At 39.2% G+C, this 21,507-nt stretch overlaps 1 protein-coding gene across 2 annotated transcripts in view; it reads right to left on the bottom strand.

Moving 5' to 3' along the window:
• Positions 1–1,668: 1,668 nt before the first annotated feature.
• The window catches only part of SLC27A1 (solute carrier family 27 member 1), a 36,864-nt gene continuing 17,025 nt past the window's right edge, over positions 1,669–21,507 (bottom strand). The window contains exons 6-14 of one of the 2 annotated variants that reach the window (XM_070741092.1): positions 19,719–19,810; positions 19,483–19,592; positions 13,710–13,919; positions 10,400–10,526; positions 8,014–8,151; positions 6,606–6,770; positions 5,348–5,494; positions 3,321–3,413; positions 1,669–2,378 (exon numbers count right to left, since the gene is read on the bottom strand). In XM_070741092.1, coding sequence (XP_070597193.1) covers positions 2,371–2,378; positions 3,321–3,413; positions 5,348–5,494; positions 6,606–6,770; positions 8,014–8,151; positions 10,400–10,526; positions 13,710–13,919; positions 19,483–19,592; positions 19,719–19,810 — 1,090 coding nt within the window. In that variant the 3' untranslated portion in view covers positions 1,669–2,370. Of the gene's footprint in view, positions 3,414–5,347; positions 5,495–6,605; positions 6,771–8,013; positions 8,152–10,399; positions 10,527–13,709; positions 13,920–19,482; positions 19,593–19,718; positions 19,811–21,507 lie in introns of both variants that reach the window. The other variant, XM_070741091.1, reaches the window with a different exon arrangement.

Here is a 21,507-nt window from a genome sequence, read left to right as displayed (position 1 = left end):
TTAAGCCTATTGTGTTGTTAAATCTTAGCTTCTGTCCTCAATTTATGATTCTGGGTATTGGTGAAATCCAGAAACTGGATTGAGTAAACTATGGTTTATTTAATCATTGGTAAATAAACAGTATATATAGCCTGCGTTGAAACAGCAGTTCCATAATAGCCACATCAGCACAGAAAATTCAGGGTGACTGATGAAATATTTACATCTTAACTAGAAGAAAGCATACACTTCTTAAGCAAGTAAAATTAGCATACTGCAAAATCATACTGAGGTGTAATGCAGTTTACATATACCCCGAGTCTTCGGAGAGGGGCGGCATACAAATCTAATAAATTATTATTGTTGTTATTGTTATTATTATTATTATTTATATTTGCCTCCAGTTAATAAACTTCAGATATTAGATATTGCTATATTACTTGGATTGAATAGGGAACATACCTGTAAATGCCTTGGGAATAACAAAGAAAATAAAAACAAACTGTCCCCAAGCAAGGGAGTTACATTTTGGAGAATTATAATTCAAAGGTTTTATAAGTTTCAAGTTGCACAGAATCCTATAAACATACTCTTGAGTGACAATTAGTAATTCTCTGTTCTCAAGACCCCTTTTGGACAGAATAGAATATTTTTAAGTGTGGCTGTGTTTCTTTGATGTACTAAACAAGCATCTTTCGTTTCTTCACACAGAAAATCATGTTACCAAATTCAAACAGCTCCCCCAACTAGGTTTATATGGATTTGCCTTTACTCTTAAGATAAGCCGGGGAGGAAGGATTTATGTCTCTAAGTGTGGCAAATTAATTGTGCTCTATTAAAGCAATGTTAGAACCAGATTAACAAAGTAATTGAGATGAATGGAACTTGAGCAGCTCAGAAAAATGCAACATTTCAATAAAATCACTTTCTTGGGGGAAGTCTAGAATAGACATGAACCCTTACTTGGCAAAAAGACTATAGAAAATCCAGTTTGACGGAAGAGTGACATGTTTTGCAAAGGTGCAGCTTACGTTACAGTCATGTCTATTTTTATTTGGAAGCAAGACTTGTTGATTCCAAGAAAGTTTACTCCCAAGAGGGAGGGGCTATTTAGCTGCCAACCAAAAGCTTCTGAAATAGATGTGAACTCTGACGCCAAAGCTGTGATGTTTGCCTTGTATCAATCCATTGTACAAGTTATATTTCTTGGAACTAAAGATTAACTTGGAGATGGACATCTTACCCTTGGAACTGCAACATGAATTGGCCTGGCAAGAATATAGAATTATTGCCTACCCCTGTATTAATGACCTACTGTATGGATTGAGCTAAACCCTTTAGTAAAGTTATATTTTTATGCAAATAAGGGAGACATAAGAGCTATACTTTTTTGCTTGGCCAGGTTAATAAAACTGAGAGAACAAACAGCAGACATTGGAAAATGAAACAACACCCTGAACATATTCATTAACAGAGTAGGTATACACATAACTCAATTATGTTTTTTTAAGGTTCTTTATTTTTATAAGGTTTTTCTCGAATTAATGTTATATTTTGGCAATAGTGACTCCAATAACAAAATTTAACATTGCTTCAAAAAATTTAGTTAGACAATGCATGATTCTTAAAACCAGGAACAAAATTAGTTTTTCCTTGCTTTTTTAAACAAACCTTTTTCTCCAGATCAAATTCAGTTAGCTGTAGGTATGTTTATTTATGCAAGAACTAATACATCTTATGTTCATAACAGAAATGTTAACTTATTTTAACTCGTTCTGAAAATGGAAAAGGCACATTCTGGATCTTATAATTAAAAAAGGAAAATTGATGAATCCCATGGCTTCTGAACTGTTATTTATCAATTGCCTGACTAGTACAATACTTGGTGTGCTTAGAAATACAAAATAACATTGTTCTGTACATGTGTTTGTAAAATACTCTTACATGAAATTCCATTTCTGTCAAAGAGAAAAATATCCTCAAGGAAAATTTATTTGATCTTAAGATTCAGGGTACCTGAAACATTTCATTCACAATCATATTGCAGACCAGTAGTATGTACATTGGTAACAGAATATTTCCATATTACTGTGTCCCAAGAATTACAGCTTATTTGAACAGGCAGGTAATCAATCAAAATTCAAGCAATCCATTTGTATCGTCTTTGTGTAAATTCTTAATGCCATCTACCCAAATGGCACTAATGAAATGAAGCTCAAAGTTAGGAATGTCCAAATCAGATATTGCTGGAAGATCAGTGTGAGAAATGTGTTGCAAATGGTCTTTGATGAGCTGACAGGCTTCCTATGTTGATCACAAGAAAATAGCAAGACCAAAGGCTGAAAAGCATGAGACATCCACTTGTTTCACGGATTAATGGAACTGTTTTTTTCAATATTCTGTAGTAGTCAAATAATTATTTGAAATATTCCATTCCTCCAAACTAACATTTGTTTTAAATGATTTAAAGTAAATTAACAGAACATACATCAATTATTTTCCCACAAAGGTATGTAGTGTGTAACAACCACTTGATTTGCTGTAGGTAAGTGGAATTTGAAGCACCACAATACCTTTCTTCTAAAAGAACATTTCAAGCAGAGTTACAGAACCAACTTATTTTCAATATACTGTATATATATATCTTTTTAAATAATACTGTTATTTCACCTTATTAGTCCTGTTTCCGATTTTTTTCTGTTCAAGTTTCTACACACATAAATTGTTGCATTTTGACTGTCAGTTCCTTAAAGCTACAAATAAAGCTACAAAGAAACAACTGGAGGAATTCTAAATCTGTATGTTTGGAATCTGGAAAGTTTAAAGCAACTGAAGGCTTTATCCTAAACAATTATTCTCTGTTTAACACAGTGAAATCTAGCCAAGCAACACAGAAGAAAATAATTTGATCAGTTTTGCTACAACAGGTTTAGTCATCCTTGGTATACTGAAGACACTGAACATGTAATAATGTAGATCAGAAACCATTTCTGTTTTTATATGGAAATCCCTATCACAATGGTTATAAGGAAGAAAAAGCCTTTCTAAAAACTGAACAATACAAAAAGAGCTATTCCCTTTGCTCTGAAAATGGTTAATGTGCTTTTTAAATAAAAAGGGGGGGGAGGGAGGAAAACCATCTTGCTCTCACACTCTAGTGGGGTTTTTCCCTGTTGCATATTAAAACCTTGCTTTGCTCATTTATTCAAGTCTATTTCCCTACCAAAACAAGACCTTTCGACATCAGGCCCTCTAGGAACCATCTCACCGATTAAATCAAAGCGACATTTTCCCAGTTTGGATCCTCTCAAAAATGCACTCATCTATTGGTAGGTACTTGCCGAGTTTCACATCCAAAAAATATAACCGATCTGATGTCTGGTGTGGATTGTAGCCTTCTCTTTGTAAACGGGTCTTCTGAATCTTGAAAGTGCCTATGGGGAAAAAAGAAAGATGACAGAAACAGATTGTTGGCAATTACATGCAAAAGCAAGGCAAGAGGGGTCTAAGACAACTCGCCACAGCCAACTCACAATTCAACACTATATTAATTGTTTCATTGTTTCAATTACTTTTTATTATTGGTGATCACATTTGCATTGAAATTATTGTAACTCTTTTATTTTTGGATTGACTTTATTATTATGACTGGCCACGGTTCTATTGAAATTCATTTAACTTTTGAATTTGTTGAATTGTCCTGTGGGGAGGTGGCCTTGGAGAGTTGTCCTGCAGCAAGCTGGCCATAAAGAATTGGCTGTGAGGAGTTGTCCTATTTCAAAGAAAGGAGTAACACTTAGTTCAAGGACAATGATCAGACAGAATATATTTTATTTGAAAAACAGGACAATATGTTATAGCAATAGCACTTAGACTTGTGTACTGTCCATAATGCTTTAAAGCACTCTCTGAGTTCTTTACAAGGTCAGCATAATTCCCTCAACAATCCTGGTCCTTATTTTATAGATCTTGAAAGGATGGAAGGCTGAATCAACCTTATTTATTTAGTTATTTATTTAGTTATTTAGTTATTTAGTTAGTTAGTTAGTTAGTTAGTTAGTTAGTTAGTTAGTTAGTTAGTTAGTTAGTTAGTTCAATTTGTATGCCACCCAGCTCCCTAAGGACTCTGGGCAGCTCACAACCAAAAAGAAAAAGACACATAGTATTAATATTAGAACATCTAAAAAGAAAACCTTGAGCCCCATCAACATCGAACACCAGGCTCTGGACAGAATTACCCTGCAATACTGCATTCTAACCGCTGCCCCACAAGGCCTCCTTGTCAAAGCATAGTCAAGAACAAAATTCAGAGGAAGATTATCCAGAGGAAGATTATTTCTGTGAGGTAATAATGACTACTTCCTGAGAAATATATTTTTCTGCTAAGAAGAGGAATAAAAAAAGAGGAGTTGTTAAAAGAAAATGAACAATGAGGCAAAATGCAGTGTTTTAGTCATTTTGCCAACACAGCACAACTGAAAAGCACTGGTTTGGACTATGGAACAGGCACATAACCAATCTTGCAAAGAAGCTGGTGTGAATTGATTGGAGAAATCCATTTCATACATGCAAAGGTTTCATGTTTTTAATGTTTATATACAAATTAAAATGATGTCTCCTTATATAGTTATTTTAAATCAATTACTTTAGCGAAGAAAGAATGGGAATGTTTGTTTAGACTACACAAAGTATTTGTTAGAAACTGGAAGATAACTTAAATCTCACTGGTGGACCTCCTCTTCCAAGGGTTTCCCAATAAAAGAATTATAATATGCTGACACCAGACAGTGAACTTCCTCTCCTATCTTTGTTTCTCTAGCTGAGGAGTCTTTTGCCCTCCTCCCTTCAACCCATCTCTCTGAAAATAGAAGGTGCTTTTAAACTTCTCATCCAAAGCCCAGAACAACTAACTTAATGCCAATTCACAAGAAGTGATTATGCAATTGCATGATCACCAGACTCTCTAGTAAAGTAAGAAATTATCTAGTTCTGAACATACGTTTCTGACTTACTTCAAGGTTTATTTCAAAGACCGGTACAGAGCAAAACAATTAGCAATGTTTAGAAGTAAAACAGAAAGGTTGAACATAAAACAGATGTCAAAAATAGCTATACTGTAGTAGTAATAATAGACTAATAATAGAGCCCACTTTGGCATTTCTTCCCCTCCCATCTTTGAATTATAATTTTGTATTCTTATTGTTATGGTTTTATCACTTTTAATACTGTAAACCAACCAGAATCACCTTGTGGCAACACGGACAACAAATAAATTTAATAAAAATAAATACTCTCAATTATCTTTTTAGTGTATCCCATCTTGGTCTTTTAATTTAAACTTAGGCAACTTTTTTTCGGTTTGTATTACCTGTGGTGTCAACCTCTGGCAGAAATCGGAGGAAGATAGGCCGTGCATATGGAGGTAATGCTTTCTGTATCTCCAAAAACAGAATGTTAGGATTCAATTTTGCTTCTGGGTCAGCAATAGCTGCCATTCCAGCCTTGCCTTCTACTCCTAAAATTGAAAAGGAAATAAGCAAAAAATTTATTATGCTCACAGACCAGCATAAGGCAAAATGATAAAGACTGCCCATTCTAATATGTACATTTTTCACAAAGAAGCCACTGGCAGCTGCAGATCCAATCCAGCTGTGCATTCCAGCTCCATAGCAAAGGAGCCTAGCTGCAGAGAATAAGCGAGAGGGGGGGGGGGTTGCTTTTCTACTTTTTTAAATAACTCTCTTCCATTTGTCAGTGGACCTGTCACTGCAACAGGAAGAGTTATTTATGTAACACTAGCCAGCTATTGCAGCAAACATATGTCAAATGATTTCAACAGGCTGCAAATATATTTATTGCAACTTGTTTCTCTCCTCTTTTCCTACCTGGCTTTTGTATTCTCTCACTTAAGTTCTTAATTGTAAATCACCACAGAAGATCCTGGGACTTCTATTTGTGCATGGTATCTGTTCGCCATTAGCACAGTGTACTAATATTTAACTTAGTGGCTTAGTGGCTAGGAAGTGGGATAAATATTATACCTCAACCAGCTACATCAAATAACTCACTGAGCTGTTCCCTGTCATACATTCTTCATGTGGAAAGTTGAAGCAGCTTTGCAAAACAAAACAAAGAAATCCCTTATGTCGCTGTTTTCTCTAAGACCAAAAGTAGTAACTATTTGTTCAAATAGTGAGCCAACACAAAAAAAGGCTTCTAAAGGAGCAATTGATGCTTGTGACCCAGCAAAGTACAACACCTTGCTATTAAACAGAAGAGGTTCAACTTCTCATTCTACTAATGGCCTGTTTTACATCTTTTCAGACAGCTATTTCTGCTCAAGTCTCAAAATGAATACCAAATAGCTGGCGTTCCTGTAATATTTCTTTCATCATAACACTTTGCACTCTTGTTTCTCTATCACTTTATGGCTACTGCTCAAGATATTTTTTTTCAGCCCTAAGATCAATATAAATGAATGATTTTTCAGGTGTTAATGTAGGTGAATGTTTCGAGTTGCCTTCCTCTTCTTTCTTTTTATTATATCTCCCATCTCCACAGTATCAACGGATTCTGAATTTGACAGACCACCTTGCTGATTCCTTAACTTTTAAATTCTAAATTACCTGGTACCTCTGCTCCATAAACTGCCACGTCTGTCTTGCTGAGAATGTGGCTGAGGATTCCTTCCACTTCAGTGGTGGAAACGTTCTCCCCACGCCAACGGAATGTATCCCCACTGCGGTCTTTGAAGTACATATAGCCAAGATCATCCATCACTAGGACATCTCCTGCGGGAGAATAGGATTTTAGTATGTATCAAGAAGACTGTGCATCTACCAAACTCTTATCTTCCATCTGGGAGTTCAACAAATGAGGGTAAAGATAAAGGTTTCTCTGTCCAATTGTGTCCAAATCTAGGGGACAGTGCTGATCTTTTTTATCCTTTTGCCTGAGGGAGCTAGCATTGTCCAAGAGGCAGTTTTCTGTGGCCATGTGGCCAGCATGAGCCGGGGTGGCGCAGCAGGTAGAGTGCTGTACTGCAGCCCACTGAAGCTGACTTGTAGATCTGAAGTTTAGCGGTTCAAATCTCATCACCGGCTCAAGGTTGACTCAGCCTTCCATCCTTCCGAGGTGGATAAAATGAGGACGCGGATTGTGGGGGCAATAGCCTAGCTCTGTTTAAAAAAGTGCTATTGCTAACATGTTGTAAGCCGCCCTGAGTCTAAGGAGAAGGGCGGCATAAAAATCGAATGAATGAATGAATGAATGAATGAATGAATGAATGAATGAATGAATGAATGAATGAATGAATGAATAAATAAATAAATGGCTACACACCAAACGCACAAGGAACACTGTTACCTTCCCACCAAAGTGATACTTATTCATCTATTAATTTGCATGCTTTCAAACTGCTAGGTAGGCAGGAGCTGGGGCAAGAATGGGAGCTTACCCCATTGTGCGGCACTTGGGTCTTGAACCCGGGCTATCAGCTTTCCAGTTGATAAGCTCAACATCTTTAACTACTGAGGCATTGCCTCCCACCACCCCAACAAATGAGGACTAGAATACAATAAACATATTGTTTACCAATTACTGATACAACAGATGGATCAAGAACAAACATGCACAAATGATTTGGTAAATGGGACAGAAAAATCATATATATTATATATAAATTATATCTCGGGAATGATGGTCAGAACCATCAGTTTTTAAGTTAAGTTAAATGAAGGAATAATATTGGGAGCATGTCTATGTTTACAAAATACTGGTTCCTGAATCATGTATAAGCAGCAACAACTGAACTCATTATAAGTATTAAGTGGTTTATTTGAGATATTATTTGTTGCCAAGTACTTCTACAGATCTATGCTAACAAAGAATTTTGAATATTTGAATATGTCTTTAGTTTCTGAAGAACTTATATTACTATATCATTTTGTAATTTTGACTATAATATATGAATAATTCAAAATTACAAAAATATCCTAGGACACAAAGGGACCAAGACAAGGACATGAAGAATACCTGTAAGATAAGCTTGATCTCCTTTCTGGAAGACATTATAAGCTATTTTCTTGTTAGTTGCATTCTGATTGACATAGCCATCAAATCTCCGCAAGGGGTCTTCTTGGTTTATCCTGCCCACAAGAAGTCCAGGTTCTCCTAAGAAATATAATAATTAATACATTCTATGGTATAGCAGTTGTGAATACCTGGATGGATTTTTTAATATGTGCTATTACCTTTGGCAGAACATCACGATAAAAATTGAGACACAAATACAGTTATTACAATTGACTACTTTTCACCTAGCAATCTGATTCTTATTGAATATTCATTTGATTTAAATTTTGTCTCTTACTATCCCTAAAACATCTTTTAAGTCTTCTGCAGCAATAACTCTAGCTGAAAGTTGCAGGACTGAAATACAATTAAATGCAGGGTTTTTATTTTTAAAGTACATTCAATATAAAGTGTTATTTGATTCCATTGTAAAGTAGAAATTTTTAAAAGGATTATGTATTTGTGTTTTAAAGCCTAAATATCTATTTCTAAGTGTGTCTTGTCCTAAAAATACATTCTCTTGTAATGGTTGTTTTTGAGCTGCCCCCCTCTCCCAAAAAATATTTTTAAAAAACCAGTTATATTCTGAACCTCAATTGGTTATGGAAATTCAGATCAAGATGATCTGCTTCAAATGCAGCCCAAACAAAATCCACGAGTACAGTAGTCCCTCACCTATCGCTGGTGTTACGTTCCAGACCCGGCCGCGATAGGTGAAATCCGCGATGGGGAATTTATCGACTGATAGTACTTATTTAAGTATTTATATTGTAATTGTTTGGTAAGTTTTCATTGTTTTAAGTGTTTATAAACCCTTCCCACACAGTATTTATTTTAGATACAGTATTTAAATACAGTATTTACAATTTTAGATATATTTTTTTTGAAAAACCTGCCGATCAAGTTCGGCGGGCTGGTTAAATCTGCCGATTGACTTCCTCAGAAACCCGCGAACCAGCGAAGATCTGCGCATGATTTTTTTCATTAATATTTCTTGAAAACCCGCAATGAAGTGAAGCCGCAGTAGGTGAAGCGCAGTAAAGCGAGGGACTACTGTATCTGTAACCTGTAAACCAAGGTACAGCTTACATATATAATCTGCAATTAATTAATTTTCTAAACTGAATAGCTGATTATGTATCGTAACCTTTTCTCTAGCATTTTTCCTTAATTGCTTTTATCACTTTTTAATATGATACTCAGCCTGTTTTCTTTAGGCCACTATTAAATATGTTCTTTTTTGTTCTTGACTTTCATATATCAGTGATTAACTTTGTTGTTTTACAAAGGTTCCGTTTGTCATTTGCTTGTCTTCATTTACACATTTGTTTACTTAGTTGTGTGCTACCTCCAACTATTCAGGTAGTTTTAAAACATGATTAAATATTGTTCATGGTGAATGGGCAAGGCTTGTACTCTTGCACAATGCTCTATCATCTCCCCTCTTTAAAATGGCATCCACAGATAGTCCTTAACAAGCACTCACTTAACGACCAAAATTAGAACTGTTATTTGATCAAGATCTGGGAGTTCGGTGACTGGCTTGCAATAATAATATTGCAGTGTCTGTGGTCACACACATAGCCATTTGCAATATTCACAGCTGGCCTCTGCCAAGCAAAGTCAATAGGGAAGCCAGCAAGAGGTTGCAAACAGTGAATCATGTGATGGTATGCTTAACAATCGTGTGGGACGTAATGATAGCAGCCAGACCTGCATGAACTGCCATCATAAGTGGCGTGGTAGTGTGCCATCCAGTGGTGGGATTCAAATTTTTTTTTTTTACTAAGTTCTATGGGCGGGATGAGGCTTGGTGGGCATGGCAGGGGAAGGATACTGCAAAATCCCCAATCTCTCCCCACTCCTGAAGGAAGGATACTGCAAATCTCCATTCCTTCCCCACCCCACTAACTGCTTTCCAGCTCCTTTCTCCTGTGCAGGGCAACAAAATAAGACCCAGCTGATCTGCAGGGACTCTGGAGGTAATGGATAGATGGTGGGGGGGTGGCATCCAGGGATGATATTTGCAGGTTCTCCAAACTACTCAAAATTTCCACTACCGGTTCGTTAGAACCGGTCAGAATTGCCTGCATACCACCTCTGGTGCCATCACACTTTACAACACACCACTGATGAGAGACATTCCAGTGCCAATTACTATTGTTAAGCAAGGACTAGTTAAATTTCTCTAGTCCTGCAAATTCTCCTTGCCCTTGATTAATGTGGACACAACCATTAATAATTAACAATATCCAGATCAGCTTTATTCCTGGAGGATTGACATTGTGTAGGAACCTCTATTCTCCAAGTTACAATTATGGCATAAAGCATTGTCAGACTTATTTACCTGGTTGACAGGAGATACAAAGGCCATTTGTGCCACGTATTAGCTCCATGGTGTCCTCATTAACTTTCACCAAGCGGATAGGATATACATTTGGCAAAATCCGGCTATGGAAGCCACAGGCTCCCACCTGTTGAGAGTAAAAAATATTAATAGCAAAGAAGGCCTCCAAATTTCTCTAAGGAGATTATTATTTGCTAGGAAAATACTTTGTGACTTTCCAGGCTCTATAGAACGGTAAGGTATCACTTGAGGGGAGCAAGCAAACATTGGGACTGGCCCGCCCTGCTTGTGCTGGCAGAAGAGGCGTTCTGCAGACCCCATCGATCAAGGAACTCTGGCTAGCAGAGTCCAGGAGAAGGAACTTTTCTGCCATGGTTCTGGAACATCATCATGCCCCTTGAAGTGAGATCTGTTCCTACCCTCTTGGCCTTCTGTAAGACCCTCAAAACCTGGCTCTGCCAATTGGAGTAAGAGTAGCAAAAAAATTCTAGCTCCAACTAATAGTATTTTTTTAACATTGAATCTCTGTTCATTGTAATATTTAACGTTTTAATATTGTGTAACTTTGTTTTTATGATGTTTGTAAGCCACCCAGATTTTCTCAATAGTGTGATGGGTAGCATATAAATTAATTTTATTTATTACATTTAAATGCTGCCCATCTCATTATTGAGAATTTCCGGGTGGCTTATAGCACCTTAAATAATACAATTACTGTGTTTCCCCAAAAATAAGACCCTGTCTTATATTTCTGAACCCCAAAATAAGCCCTTGGCCTTATTTTTGGGGAAGTCTTATTATTTTGGGGTGCGTGAAGCAAGACGGGGATCCTCTTGCTGTTTTACCTAATCCCCAGCCCTGTCTCCCTAACCTTAACCAGAGGAAGTGGTATTTTGGGGGGAGGGCTTATTTTTAAGGGAGGTCTTATTTTCAGGGAAATATGGTAGAAGATTAAAAAAATACTGAAACAGTGGCCATTAAAATTAAAACATTAAAAATAATAACAAAGTAGATAAAAAGGGCCAATGCATAAACAGGGTAGAAGTGGAATCTCCATCTAATTACTTGCCACCTCCAGAATGGGATGCCCCCACTGGGGCCCCAAGTTAGCCCTGCTCAGGCTCTTGGCAAATTGCATTTAAAATCCAGGAATGGGATTAAAATTTGAAGGAGACAAAAAGTTTTCTCCTTCTTGGATTTTGGGAAAAAATAATGCTTTGCTTTTCATTTTCTGTGTATGAATAAAACATGCAGGGCAAAGTTTCTAGTGCTATATAGTACAGCAGAGGAAAGACTTGAGGTCTGGCATGAGGGGGAAAAGATCTCCATGGTTTCTAGACTTCTAATCAGGAACATTAATGGATAAAATATATTGCAACATGTTACTGCAACCCCAGTTTTTGTAATCTGTAAATTAAACAAATACTGATAAAAGCCCAAAGCATTGGAGAGAGAATGCTATTAGCCCTGAACTGGCAACAAGCAGTACAGAGTAGTAACTGAACTTGCTGAGAGTCAACAAATTGTTGTCATATCTACAATAATAGTGACCTTCTCTGTGGAGGGATTTTCCTACTAATCCAATCACTTCTTCAGTGACTTTAAAAGCCCAGCTGCCTGCCTTCATACAGTCACAGCACTGTAGACCTGATATCCAGCCAAGAGATTTTAAAGGGCATGCTCCTTCATTGCAGATAGATAGCTATGCAAAATATGGTACACTTGTAACTGGATATCCATGCTTTGTTACTATACTATGTGATCGGGCTTGATAAATTGATAATTAAAGCTTGAAAATGAATGAGTAGTTACGACAGGGCTTGATATGTTGACATTTAAAGCTTGAAAATTTATGTAGAAGGTGTAACTCCTTAGCATCAGAGCATGTTAATATAAGGCAACTGGCAGTTGGCACAGAGTTCTTTTCAGGTGGGGAGGGAAAGTAGAACATCTGATTACTTAGCACCAGAGCATGTTAATTAATATATTACTGTATAAGAAATTAATGATCTGATGGTCATTTCAAAAAATCCTTTCTTAGCATGCACCTAGAAACCAAAAGGAACATAAGTGCCAAGTTTCAAATTTGTAGGCTTTGCCGTTCTGGAGATTTCATGAATGGTATTTAGCTTTTATATATATAGACTACCTGATACCATGCTTTACTATGAAACTATATGATGTGGCTTGATAAATTGACACTTAAAGCTTGAAAATTAATGAGTAGTTTAAAAAGTGACTGTATTATTCTGTTAGAGATGGTAAGCTAAGGTTCTGCATTATTTGCATAGCATAGACTTTCAATTCAACCCTCAGATGAATTTATTTATGTATGTATGTATGTATGTATGTATGTACGTACGTACTCATTCAATCATTCATTCATTCATTCATTCATTCATTCATTCATTCATTCAACTTCTATGTCACCCAATCCCGAAGGACTCAGGGCGGCTTACAAAAACAATGCTCAGGACCTCCCTGTAAACAACATTCCTGGTTTTGCTCTCTGGCTGGAGGATGACCAGGCTTCAGGTGAACTGACTCTGGAGCATACCACATAGAACCACCCATGGGAGAAACAAGCAGTTTCCCTTACTTGTATATTCCTAATCACATCTGTAAATATTTTCCTGTATTTTTTGCTTCTTTTCCTTTTAACCGGTGTTACAGTAGAAGGAACAGATTCGTCTGAACTGAGGAAAATAAGAAGAAAAAAAATCTGTCTCTGCCTACTAGCATCCATTGGCATTCATGTGGCTAGTGTCCTGTTAGTGTGTGAGAATTGAGGGGTGTTTAGAAACTCAAACAGTATTTGCCCTGTGAACAAGAAGGAGTCAGGAAAGAATCTGTGCGTGGCTTAGCTCAACTATTCTATAATAAAGCTGCTTGCTCCTGTGAAAGCAAAAGTGAAACTGAAACTCCTCTGCTTGTGTTTTGCATTTAAATCAGATTTATTTTCAGGTTGGGAGAAGGGAGTAGAATTTCTTAGCATCAGAGCTTGTTAATAATAATATAAGAAATAATAGTACTCCGATGGTCATTTTGAAAAATCCTTTCTTATTGAGCACCTAGAAGCTAAGAGGGACATATGTGGCAAATTTCAAGTTTGTAGGCTTTATGGTTCTGGAGATTTCGTGATTAATGTCTGAGTGGTTTTCGCTTTTATGTATACAGATATCCAGGATGCAAAAATGAAGCTGAGAAAGCTCACATGCTACAGATTTTACAAACATTTGCCTCATCCTTGCATGAAGAAGCTAGGTTAAAAAAAGTATCCAAAGTACAAATACACAACTTCTCAATTTACCTTTCCATCTAGATTAGCAATGCTACAGTTGCACTCGGTAGCACCATAGAACTCCCCAATTTGTTTGATTTGGAATCTCTGTGTGAAGTCTTCCCAAATGGTGGGCCTCAAGCCATTTCCAATAGCTAGCCGCACCTGGTGCTGCATTTCTGCCTCTCGCACTGGTTGATTCAGCAGGTATCTGCAAATCTCCCCAATATATTGGATGATCTTTGAAAAGTAAGAAAGGCATGATTTTAAAGAGTAATGAAATATTTGCAACTCATAGATTGAAACCACTGTCTTAGAAACAGGAAAACTTGCTTTTTCTGAGACAGAATTTGTTGATACAGATATATTTATTTAAACATTTTCTTTTTCCAAACTAAATTTCTGTTCATACATCGAAAACTAATGAAAGATAATACAATTCACTATGGAATCATAAAAAATAGTACTGCTAAATGTTCATTATGAATGTATCAATGTTTGCATTCTCCATTTGAAATCCACAATATAGTTATAAGCTGATGAAGATGCCAAGAAGACATTTTTAAAAATGCTTTTTATGTTTTTACTCTTTTATTACTACAGTGAACTGCCTAGGATTATGCTATATAAGGGCAGCAAAATAAACCTTTGAAACAATTTACACAAATTAATTGATTTATAGATATTATTAACTCTGTTTTCTACAATCGGCAATAACAGTGTGGGACTCCAACAGGTTTAAGAATCCCAACTTTTCCAAAGTGCAATAAATGTTTTCTGCTTCTTACTTAAAGGCACTATTTAACTCCACATTAAACAAAATAAATGCTCAAGAATAGCAATTCTTTAATGTAAGCTTTTGTTTGTTTGTTTGTTTTTGGGTTATTGCTCCAAAAAAGCATGCTTAAATTGGCAATTGACAGAATAAGTAAAGACCAGGATTAAAGTACAGTGATACCACGTCTTACGAACCCCTCGTCATGCAAACTTTTCGAGATACAAACCCAGAGTTTAAGATTTCTTTGCCTCGTCGTAAAAACCCTTTTCGTCTTACAAACCTGAGCCCGGGTTAATGGGCTCTCTTTCTGCGCCTGCACTCTCATACTGCGCATGCACTCTCTGACTGCCGAAGGGATTCCCCTGCCTTGTGACTGTCACCACCGGGATTTCCCATTTGCTTGTATGGGAATTCCCCCCCCCCCAGAATTCCCCACCCCCTTTTGCTTGCACCTGAGGCGGGGATCCCCGGAGCTGCCCCATTTCCCTGCCACTTTCCCCTCTAGCCCTCTGCTTCCTGCAGCCGCCCAATCCTGCTGCCAAAATCCCCACTAACCTGCCACTTCCTTCGCCCCATCTCGCTGCTAAAATTGCCTCCCCAAAAGATTCTTATCTGGCCCCAAATTCCTCCAAAAATTTCCACTCCAAAAGCTTTCTATCTTGCCCCAAATTTCTCCAAAAATTGCCACTCCAAAAGCTTTCTATCTTGCCCCACATTCCTCCAAAAATCACCACTCCAAAGCTTCCTATCTTGCCCCAAATTCCTCCAAAAATCACCACTCCAAAGCTTCCTATCTTGCCCCAAATTTCTCCAAAAATCGCTTCCCCAAAAGCTTCCTATCTTGCCCCAAATTCCTCCAAAAATCGCTCCCCCAAAAGCTTCCTATCTTGTCCCAAATTCCTCCAAAAATCGCTCCCCCAAAAGCTTCCTATCTTGTCCCAAATCCTCCAAAAATCGCTTCCCTAAAAGCTTCCTCTCTTGCCCCAAATTTCTCCAAAAATTGCCACTCCAAAAGCTTCCTCTCTTGCCCCAAATTTCTCCAAAAATCGCTTCCCCAAAAGCTTCCTCTCTTGCCCCAAATTCCTCCAAAAATCGCTCCCCTAAAAGCTTCCTATCTTGCCCCAAATTCCTCCAAAAATCGCTCCCCTAAAAGCTTCCTCTCTTGCCCCAAATTTCTCCAAAAATCGCTTCCCCAAAAGCTTCCTCTCTTGCCCCAAATTTCTCCAAAAATCGCTCCCCTAAAAGCTTCCTCTCTTCCCCCAAATTCCTCCAAAAATCGCTCCCCTAAAAGCTTCCTATCTTGCCCCAAATTCCTCCAAAAATCGCTCCCCTAAAAGCTTCCTATCTTGTCCCAAATTCCTCCAAAAATTGCCACTCCAAAAGCTTCCTATCTTGCCCCAAATTCCTCCAAAAACCGCTCCCCCAAAAGCTTCCTCTCTTGCCCCAAATTCCTCCAAAAATCGCTCCCCCAAAAGCTTCCTATCTTGTCCCAAATTCCTCCAAAAATCGCTCCCCCAAAAGCTTCCTATCTTGTCCCAAATCCTCCAAAAATCGCTTCCCCAAAAGCTTCCTCTCTTGCCCCAAATTTCTCCAAAAATCGCTTCCCCAAAAGCTTCCTCTCTTGCCCCAAATTCCTCCAAAAATCGCTCCCCTAAAAGCTTCCTATCTTGCCCCAAATCCTCCAAAAATCGCTCCCCTAAAAGCTTCCTCTCTTGCCCCAAATTTCTCCAAAAATCGCTTCCCCAAAAGCTTCCTATCTTGCCCCAAATTCCTCCAAAAATCGCTCCCCTAAAAGCTTCCTCTCTTCCCCCAAATTCCTCCAAAAATCGCTCCCCTAAAAGCTTCCTATCTTGCCCCAAATTCCTCCAAAAATCGCTCCCCTAAAAGCTTCCTATCTTGTCCCAAATTCCTCCAAAAATTGCCACTCCAAAAGCTTCCTATCTTGCCCCAAATTCCTCCAAAAACCGCTCCCCCAAAAGCTTCCTCTCTTGCCCCAAATTCCTCCAAAAATCGCTCCCCCAAAAGCTTCCTATCTTGTCCCAAATTCCTCCAAAAATCGCTCCCCCAAAAGCTTCCTATCTTGTCCCAAATCCTCCAAAAATCGCTTCCCTAAAAGCTTCCTATCTTGCCCCAAATTCCTCCAAAAATTGCCACTCCAAAAGCTTCCTATCTTGTCCCAAATTCCTCCAAAAACCGCTCCCCCAAAAGCTTCCTATCTTGCCCCAAATTCCTCCAAAAATCGCTCCCCCAAAAGCTTCCTATCTTGTCCCAAATTCCTCCAAAAATCGCTCCCCCAAAAGCTTCCTATCTGGTCCCAAATCCTCCAAAAATCGCTTCCCTAAAAGCTTCCTCTCTTGCCCCAAATTTCTCCAAAAATTGCCACTCCAAAAGCTTCCTCTCTTGCCCCAAATTTCTCCAAAAATCGCTTCCCCAAAAGCTTCCTCTCTTGCCCCAAATTCCTCCAAAAATCGCTCCCCTAAAAGCTTCCTCTCTTGCCCCAAATTCCTCCAAAAATTGCTCCCCTAAAAGCTTCCTCTCTTGCCCCAAATTCCTCCAAAAATTGCCACTCCAAAAGCTTCCTATCTTGTCCCAAATTCCTCCAAAAACCGCTCCCCCAAAAGCTTCCTATCTTGCCCCAAATTCCTCCAAAAATCGCTCCCCTAAAAGCTTCCTATCTTGCCCCAAATTCCTCCAAAAATTGCTCCCCTAAAAGCTTCCTCTCTTGCCCCAAATTCCTCCAAAAATCGCTCCCCTAAAAGCTTCCTCTCTTGCCCCAAATTCCTCCAAAAATCGCTCCCCTAAAAGCTTCCTCTCTTGCCCCAAATTCCTCCAAAAATCGCTCCCCCAAAAGCTTCCTCTCTTGCCCCAAATTCCTCCAAAAATCGCTCCCCTAAAAGCTTCCTCTCTTGCCCCAAATTCCTCCAAAAACCGCACTTCAAAAGCTCCCTAAGCTACCCCAAATCACTTCCAAAGTATTCCAAACTCACCTCTCCTTTCAAAATGCCTCATTTCTCCTTGCTGCCTTTCTTCACTCCATTTACCTTTGTTAGGACCTCAATTTGAGTGGCATGGGAAGCAGCTGGAGGGGCATGTTTTGGAGGAATTTGGGGCAAGTTAGGATCTTTTGGAGTGGCAATTTTTGGAGCAATTTGGGGCAAGATAGGAAGCTTTTGGAGTGGTGATTTTTGGAACAATTTGGGGCAATATATAGGAAGGTTTGGAAGGGGCGATTTTGGGAGAGATTTGGGGTGGCATTATTTATTTATTTTATTTTATTTATTATTTAGATTTGTATGCCGCCCCTTTCTGCAGACTCGGGACGGCATTAGCCTTTGTTAGGACCTCCATTCCTCACTTCTCCTCGCTTTCCGTCTCCACTCCGTTAGCCTTCACTTTATCTGCCTGCCGCTTTTCTTTAAGCCTTAAAGTTTGGTTTTTCTAATGGGTTTGCACACATTATTTGCTTTTACATTGATTCCTATGGGAAACAATGTTTTGTCTTACAAACTTTTCACCTTACGAACCTCATCCCGGAACCAATTAAGTTCGTAAGACAAGGTATCACTGTATTAGAATAGAGGCTACTTCTTGTTTCAAACCTCAAAGCACAAGAAAGGCTAAGTCAGTTTGGTACCTAGAATAGTGACATGCAAGATATTGAGAGGGAGCAGATTGACTTTTTCCCTTCTTAAGCTTATATTATCCAAAATGCACATACTTAGGAAAATATGGCCAAAAAATCAAAGGATTTCCTCTAGCAAGGGTATAAAACTTAATTGCATTGAGGGCCGCATTAGTGTTGTGTTTAACCTGGGGGGGGGGGGACAGTGTGTGTGTGGCCAGCTCAACATTTACGTTGGGGCCACCTGTGGCGGCCTGAGTGCTCTGCCAGCAAAAACAGGCTCCCAAACTCCATTTTTGGATGCAACAGCTTCCTGCAACCCTCTGGCAGCAAAAACGGAGCATAGGAGTGCCTCTTGCGGCCCTCGCAAGCTGCTTTTTTGGCTGCGATGGCCTCCTGCAACTCTCTGGCAGCAAAAACCAAGCTGCATGTAGCCCTCTTCGGCTCCATGTTCACTGGCAGAGACACTGAGGACCAGTTCTTTGCTGCTTCCAGGGCAGCCCAGTGGGCCAGATCTAAGCATCCCGTGGGCTGAATCCATCCCCAGACCTCGAATTTGACAACCCTGTTCCCAGTAGGTCTGCAAATTGAAGTGTACTACCCAAACTACAACAACAATAACAAAAGCTTATTATGACATCTAGCCAGGAAAAGCGGATAAAACTCCGTTATCTCCACTCCAGAAAATGAAGAGTCTCTCAATGCTATGAACTTGCTGGCATCTGAGAGTCCTGCTGAACTGTTCCTGATCTATGATCTACTGAGATTCTGCACCTCTCACTCTGCCACTGGCCATTAATTTGTTTTTGCAGCTGCTGCTGCATTTAGTGCATAGGTTTAGTAGCATTTACTAAAAATGATTTCTGGTTACGCCTCAATTCCACTTCATGCAAGTATCTGAGCAAGAAAGCTTAACAATACAGTAGCTGTGAATGAATGATTTAATAGTGATTACCCTTCCATGATTGCTATTGCTTCTAGCCTTTCTAAATTTTTGGGAAGTGTTGGGAACAAATACACAGTATTGAAGTATTATGTTGAATTGCAAGTGAGATCTAAAGTAGTGATGAGCTTTCAAACTGAGTGGTCATGGTCTAATTCTCTTTCACCCTGACCTTTTGCCAGCACCTGTGGCTGGTCAGGGCAAAGGAAAACTAGTTTACAGCCATTCAGCCTGAAAGCACATGAGTGCTTCATTGATGCCAGCTATGAAAGACTACACCAGTATATCGTAAGGAAAGTATTTTCTCAGTTTGCCCTCATCCCATTACTGTTGCCTTTTCTTGGCTCTTTTTTTAAAATGTACAGTAACTGTCTTGCCAAGCAGCCTTCCCCAAGTTGCATTTGCTCCCATCGACTACTAATAGTGGTGCCTACAAGCAAGAGTTCAGGGATCTCCTTACTGTACACTTGTATTTCACACAGTCATCCCAGAAGCGACTGGCAGAAAATTTCCTCCTAATCACTACCGTCAGGCCATGAACCACACACTGGCCAATACCCATGATGTTCCCTAAGAGACAGAAAGAGAAAGACAGTCAGCAGAATAAGCTTGCCAGGAACCCCGGGGAACATTAGCAGAATGCCCCTAGTAACACGCAGGCCAACCTCCATCCATTCAGCCATAATGCCAGCCTACCTGCTGAGTGATACAGTGGTAGGCAGTTATAGATTATGTCATCTGTGGTCACACGATAAGCATAATAACCAAAAGCAGCAATTCGGTAATATCTGCAATAAAAGTTAAAAAAATAGGTTATCGGTAGAGTTGCACTTAACTGGTACTATATAACACAAAAGATTTGTGAATATTCTCTAGGATCGAAGGACAGTTTCGGTTTGCAGAGAACCAGTGATACAAATACTGGCCTGCACAGTGCTCAGTTGGCACCTGGACTGCACTGCTGGATACATCTCAGAAAAGTATACAGGAGAAACTACAAATCCTCACTTCACAATAGTAACTGAGTCTGCTTGTTTTCAGTGGTGAGCAAACAGAGAGGGCAACTTCCCATTTGCAGTTGGGATTCTGGAGGAGAACCCCCTCGCCAGCCACCAAGAACAAGCAGCGATGCTGCAAGAGCTGAGTCTGCACCAAAAGAGCATCCAGCGCCAGAGTAAGAGACGCGCCGGCCTGAAGGGAGGCTTGCAAGACCAAAAATGGGCAAGGGAGGGATGCAACACACTTGTGCATGTATGTGTGTGTCACGCAAACATGCAACGGGCCGCATGGGGATCGTTAGGGGGGTCACATGTGCATGCATATGGGGACAGTGCGCAGGGAGAGACTGCATTATGGGGGTGGGCACGCACGCAAGCTATCCCCATATGCTTTCCCCCCCCCCCCACTTTTTTTGCCATGCAATAGCAAAAAGGTTTGACATCACTGACCTATACACTCAATGACTCAAACAAAAACAATGGGAAGATTATTTTAGCTCAAGTCACACAAACTGATGTTGCAAGATAGAGGGGAACAGTTTTTGTTTTTTTAAAAAGAGTAACTCTTAAAATATTAATTAAATCTTCTCTTTATTCTTTTAACTCTTCATCTATTTAACTTTGCTATTATTGTTCAATCAGCCCTTTATCTGTTTCTCTCTGTGTAAAGAAATACAGAACCTGAACCAGATCTTGTAAACCAAACAAACTCTATTGAGCCACTTTCCCAAGAAAGTTGCAGTTGTACTTTTACAGGGCAAGAGCAGTTTTTTCCTGTATCCTCCAGTGTCCCGCACTGTGAGTGAATAATTCTTTTACCAACACACACACACACAAACACACACACACACACGTACGCACACACACACGCACACACACACACACACACCATATTTTTTGGAGTATAAGACATACTTTCCCCACCTAAAAGAGGGTGGAAATGTTGGTGCATCTTTTACACAGAATACATCCATTTTTGGCCTCCAAAACCCCTGCCTTGTGCATTCCATTTTTCACAAAAACAGGGTGCGTAGAAGGTTTGGGATCCCCGCAAAGTGCTCCTGGGGGATGGGGAGGGCAAAAAGGGGGCACACATAGAGTTTGGGAGGGCTATAGAGTGATCCTGGGGGCTGGAGGGGCAAAAATGAGCAAAAAACAGGGAGTGCAGAGGGTTTAGGAGGCCTACAGAGTAATCCTGGGGGAGGGCAAAAACTTTTTTTTCTTGGTTTACCTCTTCAAAATCTTGGTGCACTTTATACTCTGGTGCATCTTATGGTCCAAAAACAGTTGTTTTTTTGCTTCTGCAAATGTGCAGAGCCTTTTTTTTTAGTATATAAAGCTTCCTTCAGGAGCTCATGGCTGCACATTAGTGCTATGCATGTTTTAAAAATTAGGGAAATTACATTTTGTGTGAACGTCACATTTTTACTATTCATTAAAATTTTCCTCCTTTTGTAGGCTTTTGGAGAAATTTTGAGACTCTGCTA

This window comes from Erythrolamprus reginae, chromosome 2 (genome assembly GCF_031021105.1).
Source record: "Erythrolamprus reginae isolate rEryReg1 chromosome 2, rEryReg1.hap1, whole genome shotgun sequence".
Lineage (NCBI taxonomy): Eukaryota > Metazoa > Chordata > Lepidosauria > Squamata > Dipsadidae > Erythrolamprus > Erythrolamprus reginae.
This window is presented reverse-complemented; position numbering and strand designations above follow the sequence as displayed.